The 19,064-nt window shown below is 33.5% G+C and overlaps 1 protein-coding gene across 7 annotated transcripts in view; it reads left to right on the top strand.

The window, feature by feature from the left end:
• Nucleotides 1-19,064, top strand: part of LOC143244803 (tyrosine-protein phosphatase Lar-like) — a 313,630-nt gene that overhangs the window by 208,350 nt on the left and 86,216 nt on the right. For all 7 annotated transcript variants that reach the window (XM_076490151.1, XM_076490154.1, XM_076490153.1 and 4 more), the window contains 2 exons: nucleotides 4,715-4,897; nucleotides 14,820-14,930. In XM_076490151.1, coding sequence (XP_076346266.1) covers nucleotides 4,715-4,897; nucleotides 14,820-14,930 — 294 coding nt within the window. The remainder of the gene's footprint in view (nucleotides 1-4,714; nucleotides 4,898-14,819; nucleotides 14,931-19,064) is intronic.

The raw sequence follows: 19,064 nt of genomic DNA, 5'->3' as shown, positions 1-19,064 counted from the left end.
AATATGTAAACATGACACACACACACATTGTGAATGATATTGGGGAGAGGGGAGATGTACCCTGCTAACGTTAATCATGGCTTAAAAGTTTTTGTACAGTGGTTCAAATAAGCTCTAAAGTTTCTGTTTAAAACACATATGACATTTACAATCAGGTTTTAAAAATTTGAAGTTAAATCGCACACACATACACACACTCCTTAGATATAGATATTCTTTGTACAAGCAGTCTGCAGTTTATATCATAATTGAATAAAGTTCTGCCTTTACCAATTATATGATGTGTCAGGAAAGGGAGATACTGTCATCTAGTGCTGTCAGGCTTAATTAATATTTTAATATATTAGATGGCACTGGAAATGTGTTTCAAAAAACTAAATAAGTATATATTGTTTTATATCTGGCTAGTATGGCCACTGCTACATACTGTAAAAATGTATTCCTTATCTCTGGTGTTTGTCTGGAGGCTCGTTTAAATATTGTATTTGATTTGACTTCATGTCTCATGATATCCAAAGGGAATTAAAACGCCAGTCTTTGTGAAAGTGTTACCTGTTATAATTTAAAATTACCTAAAACTGAATTAAATTGTAATACAGATTTAGAAGTTAATTAAATGTCGATATATATTACAGTTATGATATTTCTCAAGAAAATTGATACACACAGTTTTTTTTCTTAACACAAATACATTTTAATATACAAACAATGATACAATTTATAATAATGGTTATTACAAATAATGATTTGTATGCAAAAGTTGAACAAACTTACAAACAATATTGAGTCTTCTGTCTCGTCTGAAACTGAATATTTTATCGATGGTTCACCATAAGCAAATTAACTATGGCTAATATCGGTAGAGTTCTCTTAACGGGTAGTTTGTTTTTTTCACCACAAGCTATCCAATGTTTTCTTAGAAATAATAACGTCCGAAATTAAGCCACTGAAGGTAAATAGTTTGTAATGCTCGAAATCTATAAATATTCCTGGTAAGATATCTCTAGTTTTTTCGATTAATAAGGTTTATGTTATACTAACTGTAGTAAACCAACAACAGAAAACTGTCTCTCCGTATTGCATCGAGTTATAAACTTTAGGCATGGTTCTTGAAAGCTCAACTGGCAACAATAGTGGCAATTACTAATATTTTTACATATACACAAAGCATATTGTTGATTCTTACATTAAAGGATCTTCTACAACTTTAGTGAATAGGAGAGAAATTTTGAATACACATTTAACGGTATAACTTACGTGCATTTATAAATATATATTTAAGTAAAAGAAACATTGATTTTAAAATAAATATATAATAGTAAATTTGTCACAGGGTTACGTGAAATTTAAGATTATTTTACTGGTTTTATATGAAATTATGTTAAGCATGTAAAATAAATATAAAGGCAAATATTAGGATTATAGAATGTTATGGGAATTCTAATTAATACTTGAAGCATATAAAATAAGAATCTAAATTTACTTTGTTGTGTTTCATTGAAAGTACTATTTCTGTTTCTTTCTCTTTTAGCGTAGAGTCAGGTAATTTTGTATATACTACTAAAGCTTGTACCTGCTAACTTGTTAACTGTACATTTTATATGCACACATTTTTGTAAAAACGTACAGTTACGACAGAAAGTGTTCGTACCCCTGCGTCTCGAGTAGTTTTTTCCCTCATAACTTAAAAAGTATCACAATTAAGGTAATAGACGTATAATATATTATGAATGTTATACTAACACACATGTACATACATTTTTATGTAAATTAAACGACAAATAAACTGTTTATAAACAAATAACCAAAAATAGGAGGGGCAAAAACTGTTCGTACAGTTCAGAACGTGTGAAAAAACTGATATTCCCGTAGAAATTTTGTTTAGTTTGGCGAATAAACTACATTATACCATTCCAGAACTAGACACTTGGTTCATAATTATTGGAATTTAGCCAGCAAAAAATTTACTTCCGGCAATTTAGCGCCGTCTCCGTCATTATCTGCTTCATCATCATGGCGAACAGGAAACAACTGTCCAATGATATAAAAAACCGAATTATTGTAAAATACAAATCTCGTGTCTCTTTCCGGTATTACTACACAACTTAATGTGCCGAAATCTACTGTTCAAAGCATAATTGTCAAGTTTAAGCTTACAGGATCAACTGCTAACCTCCCTCATTCCGGACGCCCCACCAAAATTCCAGAGAGAACCAAGAGGAAGGTTCTCAGAGAAGTTAGTAGGAATCCTCGTTTAATACGTGGTGATATACAGAAACTGGTCAGGGAAACTGGGGTTGAAGTAAGCACCTCTACAGTTACGAACATGTTACGCTCTTCTGGGTTCAAAGCATGCCGTCCTCGTAGAACTCCATATTTAAAGCCTGTTCATTTAGAAGCACGATTGAGGTATGCAAGAAAACATGTAGATAAACCCTTTACCTATTGGAAGAGTATTTTTTGGTCAGACGAGACTAAAATCGAGCTTTTCGGCCACAATGATGTTCGCAATATTTTCCGTAAGAAGGGGGAACGAAATCTTCCAAAGAACACCATCCCTACAGTTAAACACGGAGGTGGCTCGGTCATGTTATGGGGTTTCTTCAGCTCTTCTGGCATAGGCAGCCTTCACCGGATCAACGGAATCATGAAAAAAAGAAGAGTACGTTGATATATTAGGCACTTATATCAAGAATAATGCTCGGAACTTGCGGCTTGGGCGTCGTTGTATCTTCCAGCACGACAATGACCCTAAGCACACATCGAATCGAAATATGTGCAATCCTGGTTGCAAAGGAACCATATAAGCGTTCTGGAGTGGCCATCGCAGTCACCCGATCTCAACCTAATTGAAAACGTTTGGCATGACTTGAAGACCAGGGTTCATCAGCGTCATCCGAAAAACTTGCAAAAGTTGTAGGCCTTCTGTAAAGAATGGAAGAAAATACCAGTCGAGTACTGTCAAACGATCATGAAGGGCTATGAGGAGAGATTGCGCCAAGTAATTCACCTGAAAGGCTACACAACTGACGATTAAAGTAGACGCACTAACACTTTCTGCCCCTTCTATGTTTGGTTATTTGTTTATAAACAGTTTATTTGTTGTTCAATTTACATAAAAGATTATTTAGATTTGTGTTAGTATAATATTTATAATATTTTCATTATCCTAATTGTAATACTTTTTATGTTATGAGGAAAAACTACTCATGACGCAGGGTACGAACTCTTTCTGTCGTAACTGTATATCAGAGGCATCGACATCAATAACTGCTTTCAGTTTAAGTATGTAGATATAGTTGTGTAACATACTTCAGTATTCTTTGTCTAGTTTATCAGTTATATGTAACTGGAAAAGTGGATCGACTAAGTGTCAATGAACAAGACTTTTGAGTCTAACCAGAAAAAGTAAAATAATTATATGGGTACACGTCAGGCAACAACAAAAATCATATAATGACCATTGATGAATGTATCACTCAAAGTGTGTTAGGTGTCATGAAATAATCTAGGGTGATGGCGAGATATACTATCACGTGGATAGATATGTACATATTTTAAGCAGGAGGGAACTGACAACAGGTGTTTATTAAAAGTTGATGTTTTTACGGTTTTTTTAACAAACAATAATTACGATGTATATCAGGCATATTCGTTGTTTCAGATGTGTTTGTTAATTTGTATGCTTCACACACAACTTTCGTTGATTTTTATTTAACTCGAATTGAAGGTATGTACTAAATGTGTGACCCAAACTGTAAAATTTGAAAACTCGTCAAAACAGTTCAAGAATGGAAATATCTCTCTGCAGTATCTACAGATTTGCTAACATCCTTAGTGGTGAACCTGATTAATCCTCAAGTTACGAACTTGATTTTATACAATTTACTTGTGGTGCAATCCATTTAATGCATCATGCTGAGTAACATTTGTGTATTTGCTACAACATTCGGTGTAAATAATTGGCAAACTATTCTAAGTGAATCACTAATTTTTTATGCAAAGTACTTAATGAACCTTAATAATAATTAGTGTTATTAATTAGAAATTAGTGATACTTTTTTTGCATCCTTTTTAGTATGACCGTATTATTAGAAAACTTGTAACAACTTACTGGATCCAAAAACAACTTGATACATTTTTTTTTAAATGGTGTTTAAAAGGACGATGAGTTCTAACTCCGTTAGTGATATCGGGTTTGACATATATATGAGTATTGGGGTGATCTAAATTTTTCGTATTCTCTGTAACCATGTTTCCTAATTTGTTAAGTTATGTAAGCATTTATTTTTACGGTTTATCATGAATGGTTTGGCGTAGACTGAGGATGAGGTAGAGGTTTGAGTTTATGTACAAGTTTGGCAGTGAAGTTATCGCTTTATATTTCTCAAATGATTTAATATTAAATGTAAAGTAAATAGATCTACTACATATTATTTTGTCTGCACGATTTAGTTGAAGCGATTAATTTTACTATATAATTTAGTTGAAGGTACAAGAGTTACTTTCAAAACAATTATGTTAATTTCGCGCTCTACCTTTTAGATAAATTATCATTATATTGAATTACCTGTAACATTATTCATCACGTTTAAAATGCATTAGATGAAGGAATGATAGAGTAAAAAAATGTATTGTTTTATAATTCATACACTCAGTATAGACAAGTTTTAGAAACTCTGCTCCCACTTATCATTTTTCATCAATATTTTAGAAAAACAGATACCGCTGGGATTTCCGGACTTCACGCTTCAACCTTCTTTGCAGGGTGTTGAGAGAGGACACAGCGCCTTGTTACCCTGCCAAGCTGCAGGAAATCCTCCACCTGTCATATATTGGTTAAAAGATTTTGTGCCGGTAAAGATGGATGATCCTAGGGTGAAATTGATGCAGGGAGGTACGTTTGTATGTATGTGCAAGTATAACATACAACTTTGTATTATTATAACTTTTTACATATTTCTCTTTCAATGTATCTGTGGAATTTATTAGATGGTTACGTTACAATATATATGTGTGTGTTTGTGAATCACGTTTTCTGATGGAAGACAGCAAGTGAGAAACTACTAATCAATTAGCTTTTCGAGGTTAAACGTCAAGTAGTCACAACTAATAATAAACCACATTTGCTACATGGAAAACGTAACCACTCCTAGTCCGAAGGTTTCTAGAGCGTTCGATGCAGTTACTAAGCATTACCATTCAGAAGCCAGTGTGATGCACAGTAGAAAACTGCAGAGCTATTTCTTCTAATTTCGTGTGCCTGTATTACCGTTTCCCTTTTTTTAATTTGAATGATAACAGTTTATGTGTCCCTTTGTTTTAAGTTTTAATACGTATCTGAGAAAAATATTTTTACTTTTTTATGATAGTTCCTCTTAATTTATAAGATTAACCGTGAATACCGTTGAATAAATCTTACAAATAGTACTTTTTTAACGATCTGTAGCAATACTCAACTTGAGGTCCAACAACCTTCATTTCTTGTGTTAAAACAAAAATACGATCAAATCTTATATTGTAAAAGCTAGACAATCAAAAGAGGCGGAAATATTGTCTTCCTGTCAGTATTTATTAAAATTTATGGCTCCTTTCTGTAATGTTTCCTATATGGTAATGGATATTTCAAATACATGGGTGGTTTTCATTAACAATAGCCGTTGATGATACAAATATTGCTCGTATAATCCTGTTTTATATGTTCTCGCTGAAGAGTTTTTGTGGTTGTTGTTTTTTTGTATAGGTTTGCTTCTACAGATAGGGTTTCCTTTTTCTTTGTGTGTTTATTTAATAGTGTTAGGTTGTAGTTTCAGTTGAAAATGGTATAAATTACACTTACGGTAATGCCACTATATGTATATATACGAAACTTTTAGTGAAAGTTATTTATACCAATAAAAGTGTTATTTAGAGGAAAACTAAAAGTATTGGTTGTAGTTTAAAATATGCTGAGTGTATGTGTGTGTGTGTAGCTGGACGTCTCTCCTCTTTTCACACAATAGTAACCAAGACTTAAAAGTTTACCCAGGCAGTAAGTCTCCAACGCTTTTTCTAAATAATGCTTTAGATCACTTATACAAAAATATAGTAATGTATTCGTTCACTGCGGTGTTGTAGACTGTATGGTTAAAAGTAAAACTTTTGTTTCTAGTGTATTAGAAGATATGAAAACAAATGTAGTAACTGGAAGTAACTTCTGATTTTTTAACATGGTATACAAAAATTCATCTTTCTAACCGTATCTGACAACTATTTTGATAACTCCAGTGCTGGCATTATGAAAATACTAAAAATGGATAACCACGGTTTAATTGCTGATATCTGTTGTTTTTTTAATAACACTAAAGCTCTGCATGATAAAATATAAACATGTATTAGTATTGATGCTAAGTTTTTACCTAGTGCTCCAAATGAATCAGTACTGGTTTTGTTATTATTACAGATTTGTAATATATATATATACGTATTATTTATTTGGTAGTTATTCTTACTAAAAACATTCTTCCGCATATATCAAGGATGCTACGTACCAACTACCGTAAAAAAGCATAGTACATGATTTAGATCTTCATGATTAAGTCTGTAATGTATTTGTTCAATTTTGTCCTTGAAGAAAACGTTCTTTCCAGTTTATGATTTGCTCTTATATTCTGTAGTCTGTTTGTTGACTTGCAATTTATGTCTACGTATCCCGTCATCCAACGGTGGACTCAGCAGATAGCCCAATGTGGCTTTGCTATAAGAAAACAAAACACACACACACACACACAACCGTCATCCAACGTGATTGCCCTTGTATTTGTGAAGGGGTTGTAATGTGACGATCAATCCCATTATTCGTTGTTAAAGAGTAACCCAAGAGTTGGCGATGTGTGTTTTTCACTAGCTGCCTTTCTTCTAGTTTATCATTTCAAAAGTAAAGACGGCTGGCGCAGATAACCCTTGTCTTGCTTTGTGCGAAATTCAACAAAAACAAACTTATATCATATTGATATAAAATTTGCATATTGTAAATATGCGTTACACCTTAACTTCAAGAGCATGCCATTGTTTAACAGAAATGTATTTTATTCTGATGAAATTATTAACTTCTAATGCACTTAATGTATTAGCAAAACATAATAATATTAAACATACAGGTTAAGGCGGATGGATGAATCTTATATTTTCCATTAAATTTACCATATATTCCTTACTGTATTTACTCCTCAATAACCATTTACAAATGTCCATTGTTTTTTTGTTCTTTTGTGTGTGTGTTGGGTTATATAGTAGTGAAATCATGTAATTTGGGAGTCATTGAGTATCTAAATTCAGACCCTTTATTGTTTTGTTGTTTTTTATCTGGTTATCTGACTACTCATATGTCTTACGAACTAAAATAATATGAAATTCTGTGTGTATAAATCTTTGAATGTTGTCACCCTCTGCAAAGTTGTTTTTTCCTTTCTTCTGTAAGACCATTAAGCAAAATAAGCACGTGCTTAGGGCACCAAGGGAAAGGGAGAACCACAGAGTTTTGACCCTAGTTATCATGCCCTTAACTCTTTCACTGCCACACTCAACTTTAGTCGATTTTTTTGTAATTGCTCTTATCTGCCGTGTTCGACTTTACTGTGCATTGTTTAAAGAAAACGTTTTCTTTGGCTCGGTGACTGACGAAAGTTTCGAGAAACTACTAAACTGTGTATCTGAAGTAAGAAGTCATTAATTTGCGAAAGATTACTCTAAAGATCAGTACAAAATGTTGATAAAACTTTAGGTAAAAGATTGTCGTATGTTATGATGTCTGACCTTGAAGGTGAAATATTTTTCTCAATCATTCCTTTTGTTGTGGATATTAGAAGCAGCGGAACTGTTTTGTTTTACCCTTTACTACTTTATTCAGTCACATTTCCAAAAAAAAAAATAAGGATATAATACTACAGAAGCATAAGTCTAACGAAATGGTGACAGATGTGTACAGAAATGTGGCTAGTTTTATGGGGGTTTTTTCTTCTGTTTTCGTACGTTGTATTTGGGTTATTGTTTCGTTTGTTTTAGTTTTATTTTCGTTAGTATTACATTATTCATGCGTATTTTGTAATATTTTTATAAGTGTGTTTCTCATTGAAGCTTTTCTGAGTCGTAATATTTTTAGCTGCAAACAAACAATTTTTAGCTGTAAAAAACCTCTTTTATGTGTGAGAACATGTTTTAAAATTTATCATACCAAGAAAAAAATTAGAAAGGAATTACCTTGTAGCAATGTCATCATTCATAGATTGCATGTAACCTATAAGAGTATTTGGGCATGTATGTATTCCCTTGTGATAATATAAACAGATCTAAAGCTGAGATTTACTTAGGAGATAAATACAAGGTTACCCGGTCTTAAATGTGATTTAAAACTTGGCATCCATGTTTTTATCTCCATTCATAAATAGCCAACAACATTTTGTCAGATATACCATTTTTAGACCCAAAAATGGAGATCACAGTCCTATCCTGACGTCATAATGACCCGACCCGACCCTCTGGTGATATTTTTTATGAGACGAACGAACAATCTGAGACAGAAACATAAGAGACAACGACGACAAACTTTTAGGTGTAATTTAACTATTTTGCGACTATAAATTTAAATCAGCAAGTGTTCGATTACATTTCTAAAAAGCTGGGAAAACAACTGACTGATCGGAGCAGTCCAAAGGACATAATTCGACGTTTTAGGTCAAATTGCGTAAGACTTTGACACATACGGCAACATGATTTTTAACGTTATGAATACACTGTACTACTAGTAGTAGTACAGAACTGTGGCATCGTGGTCATACGAAGATACTGTAAAGAACAGACAAATCAACAAAATCAATTTAGGATTGTCTGAAAAAGTGCATGAATTGCACGAGTTCATGTGAGCAAGGTTAGTAGTGAGACTTAACGTTAGTGTTGTTATTTGCGAACTGAGCGACAATAACGTTAGGCCTAAATATTGTAACTAGTTTAGTGTAAGTACACTGTAAACGCTACGATAGCCTGGAATAATGAAGTGGATTATTCCCAATTTAAGGTCATCGTTTTGAAAATGCCTTTGCATTCAGGCATACAGATAAAGTTTTATATATAAGCATATTTTGTTGATGTATGATTTGTTGGCTCATCTAAACTGCTCAGGTCAAAACTGATTTCAGAGTTGAGGTTACAACCCATTCTTCAGATATTTGATTAGGATTAAGGTACTCTGACCTAGGCCTAATTCAGTATGTGGTAGTTCAATGTGCAGTACAGTTTACAATTGATCATATGTCATGTATGTGTACCAGTACAGAATGATCACTGTGTATATGGGCAACTACAGTATGTGTTGTTGATCACAAATTGTCCTGGAATACTTTCTGGCTCAGAATGAATTTGCATATTACTACTGACATTGCTTCTTGCATACAGCTGCCATCGCGACAACCTTAATGAAACTTTTGCAATGACTGAAAACTAATTCTCCCAAAATGGATTGAAGCCAGTCTCGAATGGTTCTCAACCAATCAGAATGCAGCAAATCAATAAAGGTATTTATGAATTCATGTTTATGTGCTGATGGACCTAGGCCCTAAGATAACTTTCTGACAATCTTTGTATAAATATAGACCTGTCGTTTAGTATGTTTGGCTGTCTTATCAACGTTCTTCTTTATGAATTTCAGTGCTTTTCTGATCATTATAGCTATATATGATCCATATTCTTTTGTTTTTTTCATTTTTGTTTCTGTATTTTTCAAACTGCAAGATGAAACGTGTTCAATTAAGTGGTGCACAAAAGAGAAAAGTGGCAAAAAATAACCAACAAAAGGCTGGAAAACTGACTAATTTTTTCACTCAACTTACACAACATGATCTTCCAAATCCAAACCCATCTCCGCCATCAGAAGTCACTTGTACTGCGTCGCGTCTAACTTTAACAAGACTGAAGTTGAACCAAGCTCCAAACATACAAGTACCACTTTATCCACTTCAAGGTCAGAACATCATGATGACGTTGAGGTGTCACAGGCTGGCTCAACTGGCACAAGTCTCACAATTGATCCACTTTATCTGTAAATTATCCTGATATGTCTAGTGTTAGTGTTGATGCAAGTTGCTCTACAAGGCAGTCTGAAGTTGAAATAATAACTGAAAATGAAAATCTACTGGACTATGGTAAAATGCTTCAGTCTACAAAAGATGAAGAAACTAAAGCAAAAGTTCCAGGGTTGTGGCTCGATTTCTCTGCTGATGATGTGGCTTATTGGATTGCTTTTGGACCCACTGACTGTCAACACCACAATGGGCCATTTGGCAAATCTTGCCGGACTTTCAATAATGGCAAACCAACGAGATACTGTTCCCCAAAACTTTTCTTTGGGGTAAAAGCCAATGGTGAACAATACAAGAGAGAGTGGTTATTATATTCACCATCAACAGAGTCAGTTTACTGCTTTGTTTTTAAACTTCTTGCCACTCAATTTTCCTCGCGTTCAGCTGAAAGATTTCAGTGACTGGCGAAATACTGTTGTAATTGATCATAATGAAAGAAGCACTACTCACCGAGACTCTATGCTAACATACTTAACTCGCAGACAAAGTTTAGGCTTACGACAAGAGTTGGAAAAATAAAGAAGAGTGCAATTACTGAGAACAGGTCTTGGAACATGTAATAGCTGTTATTCGTACATTAGCTGAACGTGGCCTAGCTTTTCGAAGAACAGATGAAAAATTTGGTTCACTGCAGAATGGGAATTTTTTTAGGGGTCCTTGAGCTCATAAGTCAGTTTGATCCATTTTTAGCAGGGCACATTTTGAAATATGGAAATTCTGGAAAAGGAAATCCTTCTTAGTTGTCCAAAACCACCTGTGAAGAACTCATTGAACTATTTGCTCAGAAGGTTCACACGTTCATTGTTGTTAAAGTAAATTCTTCTGATTATTTTAACTTGTCAGTTGACTCGACGCAAGATCTATCACGTATAGATCAGTTAAGTGTTATAGTTCGATACTTAAAAATGGGCAGCTTTTTAACCTTTCTGGAACTGATAAGATATACCGGCGAGGAAATGGTAATCCAGGTATTGGAGTACTTACGTGAAGTTTGCAAACTTAATTTTTCAAAATGTAGAGGTCAGTCTTACAACAATGCTGCTAACATCTCTGGGCATTATAAGAGGATGCAGAAAAATATTTTAGAAGAAAATAAGTTTGCCATATATGTGCCCTGTGCAGCCCATTTACTAAATCTGGTAGACCAAATTGCTGTTCACTGCTGTCAAGTGGTAGTTAACTTTTTCTCTACAATGCGTTTGCTCTATACATTTTTTTCATCCTCAATCAGCCGGTGGAAAATTTTTAAAGCCTGTCTTGGAAATGAAAGTGTTTTAAAATCCCTCTCTGATACCAGATGGGAGGCACATGCTATGGCAACAAAAGCAGTTTTGAAGTCTTTCTTTAAGATTTTTAAAGCTTTAGAATGTCTAGTTAAAGACCAGTCACAGAAGGGAAACACTAGAAGAGAAGCAGACAATGTTGCAAATAAGATGCAAGAGCTAGAATTTGTTTTTATGTTGATCATGTGGGATGAGATTTTGCAAAAGTTTCATGAAGCAAGTCAAGTTCTGGAAAATTAGGATGTGAACTTAGAAACATGTGCAGTTCTGTACGGGTCATTAGCTGACCAGCTACACACTTTAAGGGATGACTTTTGAAGATTTGAAGCAGTTGCAAAGGAAATACTTCCAGATGTTGATTACAATGCAGCTCATGCAAACATGTCTGAAAGAAGATACTCAATGATGGAGATGCACAAGTAGTAGATCTGAATGCCAGATATAAATTTTGTTTCACCACCTTCTACACAATTGTTGATAAACTAGAAACCCAAATGAGAACAAGAGGAGAGGTGTACAAAGAAATAGTAAACAGATTTTCTTTCCCAAGTGATGTTCCAAATGATGTCACTTCCTCTGCTGAAACTGAAAGGCACTCTCAGTGTTCCCAAAAGTTAATTGATGCTTACCCAGAGGACTTGGACATTAATCTCTTTGCTGAGCTTCAGCAGTTTCACTCATATGTGCGCCATAAGTTCAGCGCAACAAAAACTCTAAAAACCAGATTTTTACTTGAATCACAAGTACGTTTACTGTTAATATAAATTAACTTCTCAGTAGGTCTCAAAATCAATTTATTGATTTCGAAAAATAAAAAAAAATACTTTTTTCTTATTTCTTTAATTTTTTTCTTTTATTTAAAATTATTTGCTTATTTTCGTTGGCTTTTTCAAAGGATAATTTTTCGGTTTTAATAACATAATTTAAATTACCATTATAAATTTCTTTACTTTTCGAATACTATTAATGTTGGTTTTAACAGCAGACCAAAGAAAGTTTTTCTTTATCACAATCATTATGAATGTGGTTATTGTTTCTAGTTGTTGCTAAATTGAAACTTTATATTATACTACAAGCAAAATTACCCAGCTTAGATCGAGTTATCAGTTTGACATATCCTAAATGAATATGTCAGTGTGTGTATATTCTGAAAATACTTTAATATAGAATAACAGTCAAAAATATTTTAAACATTTTTATCCCCCAGAAACATAAAAATAGCTCTTTTATATGTGGTTTTTCGCGAATACGTACACGCAAGTGGATACAGTAAGTAATAGTACCAAGGAGCACACATTCAGAATCGACATAGTATGGCTGCAAAATTTCGGGTTTTTATACTGTTTTTTCTTTGTGCTATGGCAATCACACACCGACCCACAAACATGGCCTTTTATTATTATATATCTACATAATGGTATTTTACATGAAATTTTAATTCAATAATTAGCCTCTGTTAAATGAAAATTGTTTAACGTTCTACTAAATTGTTTTAAAGTAAATTATGTATTTCTTTATTATATTATCTACATAATGGCATTATTTTATGTGAAATTTTAAATCAGTAAACTTATGTTAAATGGAAACTGTTTAACAGTCTACTAAATTATTTCGATGTAAATTATTCTTGAAACAAAACTAGAAGCGGTTTGTTCATTATTTCTTCTAATTTAAAATATTCTCCTGATTCGCATGTTTTTACAGAAATCTTGAATTTGATTAAATCAGCTGTACATTATATTTTCAAAGAAATAAAAATATTTACCTGTTCTAGATGCTATGATAATTATTAAAGTAAAACTTGGAGACTAGTATATCACTAACGCTCACTTATGTTTCAATTTTTAGATATTTTACAATAATAGCGACAAACTAAATATTTCTTTTTCCTTAGAGCAAAAGATACATTCCATGTTTTGTTATCCAAAAGTTTGTCAATTGATATTTACGAAATTTATATTATTTTATGGATAGATTATACAGAGGTTTGAGTATACTATATGTAAATCAGCCGATTTTTAGCTCCGGTATCACGAAATGTTTTAAGAACTAAATTGTCATATTGCAGTTTGATATGTAGTGCAATGCCACTAGTAACTGATATGCAATTGCTCTTTCCAGTGAAAAGTATTCATAAGCTCATATCAAGAATATATGTTCAGGTCTTTGATTTATATTGTACAAAAGTTTAGCAAACGACAGGATACGGACCAATTTGTGGCATCAGGTCCATCTAGAAAGAGGTGTGCAACAACTCTTACAATAACCGTGGTAATAAAAGTGCAGTAAATTCTAACAATTGAGAAAGCATAAGTCATCCATGTGTCTCAGGAAACTTAATAACCTGATAACGTTTACCAAAAATAAATTCTACCAGTACTTGCTTAGTTTGATACAGTGACTAATTTTGGAGCACGCTCTAGGTTATAGGTTATTTAAATGAACGAAAAAGCAAACTTACATCTAGTTCCGAATTCACAAAATCCTGCAAAGCCAAATCACCTCTGGTTGAGATGAAGATATATTGCCAAAGATTGTTGGACTTCAATGCATTATACCATTTAATGTTTACTCCTTCGATATCAATCCAACCCTGTCTGAGTATGTAACATTATATTTGTCAATTTTTAAAGCTAACAACCCTAATATTGAATGTTAACCCCCAAAATATACCAATCGTTAATGTGATTATATAATAAAGAGTTCTGGTATTTGAATTCCCATCTTAAACGTAATTTTGCTTGCAATTCAACAAGACGGTTCTTATATGTGAATGCCTGGGTACGCATTTGATGTAATCTCTAGCCTGTGACTTTATATAAAACAAAACACAGGCTAATCGGTTATAGTCTGTGATAAAACCTCTGTGCGTACATTGCTTGTGCTTGTTCACGAAAACATCATCTATTACTCTTAGAAACAACACGTAGTTTCTGGAATGCATTTCCATAACTGTCATTTGTGCAATGCTTATTTAGTATTGAGAGATTGTGTACTTTGGGAACAGTCTGGTACCTTTCTTTCAATGTTTATTTAGTAAGTATTACTTGGGCTGGAAAATTCTATATTCAGCAGTAGAATTCCCAGGGTATTTTTATAGTACAATGTAAAATATTTTAAGATCTCTCTGTTTGTTAGAGACTTAATCCTTTCACTGAAAATCTGCTCAGCTGTGAAAAGCCTACAATTTTAAAATTGTTTAATTTTTTTCCATAAGTCAGATGTTATGATACTATAAGCATTCGAATTATATTGATCAAGAGTTTCACATTATTTTGTTCTTTTTATCAGTTAATAATATTGCCTAAATATTTATGTAGGTGTGTAGTATATTTATGAATGTTGAAGATTGCATAAATCTTTAAATATGATTCATGTTTTGTTTACTAAAGTATATTTCATTGTATTTTGCTTTAATTAACAGGGTCGCTACAAATCTTTAAAGCTGAAGACGAAGACAACGGGGAGTATGAGTGTGTTGCCGAGAACGCTGTTGGTACAGCCTTTTCTAACCGAGCTTCTCTGTATGTCCGAGGTAAGTAACATTCACCAAGTAGTAACGTTCAAAATTTTATCCTCATTCGAGTTAACTGAACAGTTTACCGAGCAATATTGTCCAGAAAATTGTTCTAATATGTGTTCGAGGCGAGTGTGACGCTAACTGGGCCATAACCTCCAAAACCAAATTCTAATCTTGGTTTAAGAGGTAAGAGTAAAGCATATTTATAAAATGGTTCTAATATTGTTTCAAAGCAATTATAAAGTCTACCAAGCATTAACTTCAAGTAAGTGGTTGTAAACTTGAACACTACTTTCTCGAGACGTTGAAACTCAAATTTATATTATAATCTTTCGAAGTATTTGATGTTACTTCAACACAGTGTTTAACACTTTAAAAGTATGATTTATGAAGGAAATTTGAAAGTTGTGTAATTCATGTTGTGGTTATCAAAACTTTGCGTTTCACCTTCCGAATGGAATGTTGACCGATCTGGCGAGCTTCCTTGCAAAACTAAACCATTTTGTTCATGAATATTTATGTGTTTGTTTTTTTGAATTTCGCACAAAGCTACTCGAGGGCTATCTGTGCTAGCCGTCCCTAATTTAGCAGTGTAAAACTAGAGGGAAGGCATCTAGTCATCACCACTCACCGCCAACTCTTGGGCTACTCTTTTACCAACGAATAGTGGGATTAACTGTAACATTATAACGCCCCTACGGCTGAAAGGGCGAACATGTTTGGCGCGACGGGGATGCGAACTCGCGACCCTCAGATTACGAGTCGCACGCCTTAACACGCTTGGCCATGCCGGGCCTAATATTTATGTGTCAAAAAAAAATTTTTATACAGGTTTATATATATTATATTTGAAATGTTTACCACAAATTCCTATAATTTAAAGTTTAATCGTTTTTAAACATTCTTCTAGATTAATCTAGATTATTACTTAAGTAAATGGTGCTCACCGAACCTCATTTTTGCCTCCGAGCCAATTGCTCAGTGATACACCACCAACAAACTATGATGGGAATTTAGGTTAAAATATATTTCATTTACATTTGGGGAATGAAATATAACCAAGAACGGTCAAAATCTTTGGTTTCTCTTCTGCTCAATTATGAGATTGAAAGTTGCTTATATTAATAAACGTTAAGCTGTGGAGTTGATTTCTGTGGCGGCCACAGTGCAGTTAACCTATTTTTAGCTTTCTGCTTAAATAAAACAGTTTATTTCCAATGTTACATATACCGTGAACATCTTTCCACTGTGAAACAGTTACACAGTATCAACTATCTACATCCTTTAGCTGGTATTCAGTGGTAAGTTTACCAATTTGAACGCATATAAAGAGATGTTTCACAGCAGAAAGTGTCTTTCAATGTACAGTGCTAATAAAATATTTTACATTTTTATGTAAATTTACATTTGTATACAACTTCTCCACTGCAGTCGGCATAAACAGGTGATAAGGGCACTTAACTCACAGTCTGAGGGTCACGGGTTCAAATACCTGTTCCACCAAGCATGCTCATCTTTTCAGTCATGGTTGCATTATTATGTGACGTTCAGTCTTATTAACTGTTGGTAAAAGAGTAGCTTAAGAGTTGGCAGGGGGTTTTAATGAATAGCTGCTTTCCCTCCAGGGACAGATAGTGCAGATAGCCTCTTGTGTAGCTTTGTGCAAAATTCAAAACAAACCAATCCACTGTAGTCACTCCTAGAATAAACCAAAGACTCTCTTTGCAACCAGTTGTATGTAACATACCATTTCTGTATTTGGATACTAAAAATATTACATGAACAAATGAGTCAAAACAAGCCATTCTAAGTCAATTTTAGACATTAATTTGACTATTAAGAATGATAAACTGAATAGGAACCCTAGATGGCAGCAGTTCACTATGTTCAGTAGCTATAACTCCTCCGAACTGGTAGTTGTTTTACATTGAAATATTTTTATTTCATACGCTCCCTGAGTTAAATTACTATGACTATGAAGTATATTCATACCAGTAATATTGTTATAAACCATTCACTAGTAGCTTAAAAACTAAACTTCCTTGATCTTCATGTCTTCATAAAATAGAGAGATAAAGCTGTCATAACACATTTTCAGTGATTATCTTTTTGTTTGAATTTTTTTGTTTCCTAAGCCTGAAGTTTGAAAGATATTACTGTACTTTCCAGATATTCAACACAATATACTTAATATTGTTTGTGTCACTTTTATACAAAAATTTTTAACTTTATATTCTTTTCGCATTTCTTAAAAACAACTTACATACACCCTTGTGCAAATTAATTGAAACAAGACGGAAAATTACGATTTTTTCAATTTTTTGCATTTTATTTCTGAGAATCCAAAAATTACTCATATATTAATACATGATATGGCCGCCTTTATTTTTCAGCAGATCATTAATCCGCTTTGGCATCGAGTCCATGAGTTAACTGCAATCTTTACTAATTTTTGGATTGCGGCACCACACCTCAATTATGGCCTCAATTAGCTTATCTTTCGTAGTACAGTCTTTTCCCTGAAGTCTTTCTTTACAAATGGCTCAAAGATTTTCAACAGGATTTTCAAAGTCCAAAGAGTTTTCAGGCCAGTCCAGCACCTTTATTCACGTTGTAGTCATAACATTCTTCACAAGTTTCGATGTGTGGCACAGAGCCAAATCTTGCTGAAAAATTTCAGATCCATCTGAAAATCTTTTTTTAATTATGGAATGACTCTTCTCTGCAAAATTTCGATGTACTGTGGTCCTCGCATCATACCTTTTACGATATGTAAGTCTCCGACGCCATAGTAGCTGAAAAAGCCCCAAAACATCTTCTACAAGGGATGTTTTACAAACTGATTGATGTAAGATTCTCGAAGTTTCTCACCTGGAGATCTGCGAACACGCAGACTTCTTTGACCCTGTACGAAGAAATAATTCTCGTCACTGAATAACACTTTTCTCCATTGTTCTATTGTTCTTGCATCCAGTTCTTGTATTTCAGACCCCACTGAAACCATTTTTTATTCATTGAATTGGTAAGAAATTGTTTTTGACTGGTCTCCTTGCCCTTCTAATGCAATTTCGAATGACGTAATATTCCTCCAAATTTCGTCATATATCCCAAAAATATATCGACCGTACTGCAAAACACAGCTAATGACGCCGTCTGTGTGAAAAAATGACTATTAAACGAAATCAGCGGGTCCAAAGAGTCCACACTGGCCGCCATGCTGAAAATATTGTAAAATGACCATTTGTTTCACTTAATTTGCACAAGGGTGTACATTTGTTTTCATTTTAATAAAAATAGAAACACACATGTGCACAATTATTTCCTGTAGCTAAAATAGGAGGCTCAAAAACACAAGCAGGATCAAAAAATTGTTGGTATACCATTAAGTATTCCTAAGGGGTAGTTTGAATTGAATGTTTTCCTTAATATAAAACAGTTATTCAGCTGACCAAATGACTAAGATTTTCTGTTAATTGAAAGCTGGCAATTGAAATTAATGAAACGCCTTTAGCAGTACATTCTTCTGATTAATTGGACAAGCTGTCAGGCTGAAGCGACCAAAACAGTACACAACCTTTGCATGTTTTTCTCTTTGGTTTCAAATAGATGTATACAGGGCCAGATTAAGGGCAACTGATGCCCTAAGCACGACCCAACAATGGTGCCCCCCTTGGCCCCTCCATTGCTTAACTGACAAGACATTAAGACTCAATAATGTTGAAAGTGAAATAAAAGTTTGAAAATTTATAACCCTTCTTCAGTTTTCTTCCAGGTCAGATCCCTCGATTGTATTAAACGAAAACTTGTTTTATTTTATTTATTTAACAGATTGAGCATGGATCAAAATCAATGACTGAAGCCTTTTATTTAGAAATGATGAGGAAAATCACTTCTTTGATTAATGATAATTGAAAATTATTATTTTTACTGTATATTTGTTTTCACTCTGAGCTAATTCTCACTTCGATATCCAGAAATTCACACTTTGATGTTAACAAAAATGAAAATTTTACTCAAAACCCTTTTATTCAAAAAATTCTCACTTTGAACTTAAAACCTTGAAAGCAAATTATTTACTTATACCTTAATATTTACTTAAATTTTAAAAAGTTTTCTTCTAGATTTTTTTAATTGCAGAGTCTTTGATCA

This window comes from Tachypleus tridentatus, chromosome 2 (genome assembly GCF_004210375.1).
Source record: "Tachypleus tridentatus isolate NWPU-2018 chromosome 2, ASM421037v1, whole genome shotgun sequence".
Lineage (NCBI taxonomy): Eukaryota > Metazoa > Arthropoda > Merostomata > Xiphosura > Limulidae > Tachypleus > Tachypleus tridentatus.
Note: the sequence above shows the minus strand (reverse complement) of the source record. Positions and strands in the feature narration are given on the sequence as shown.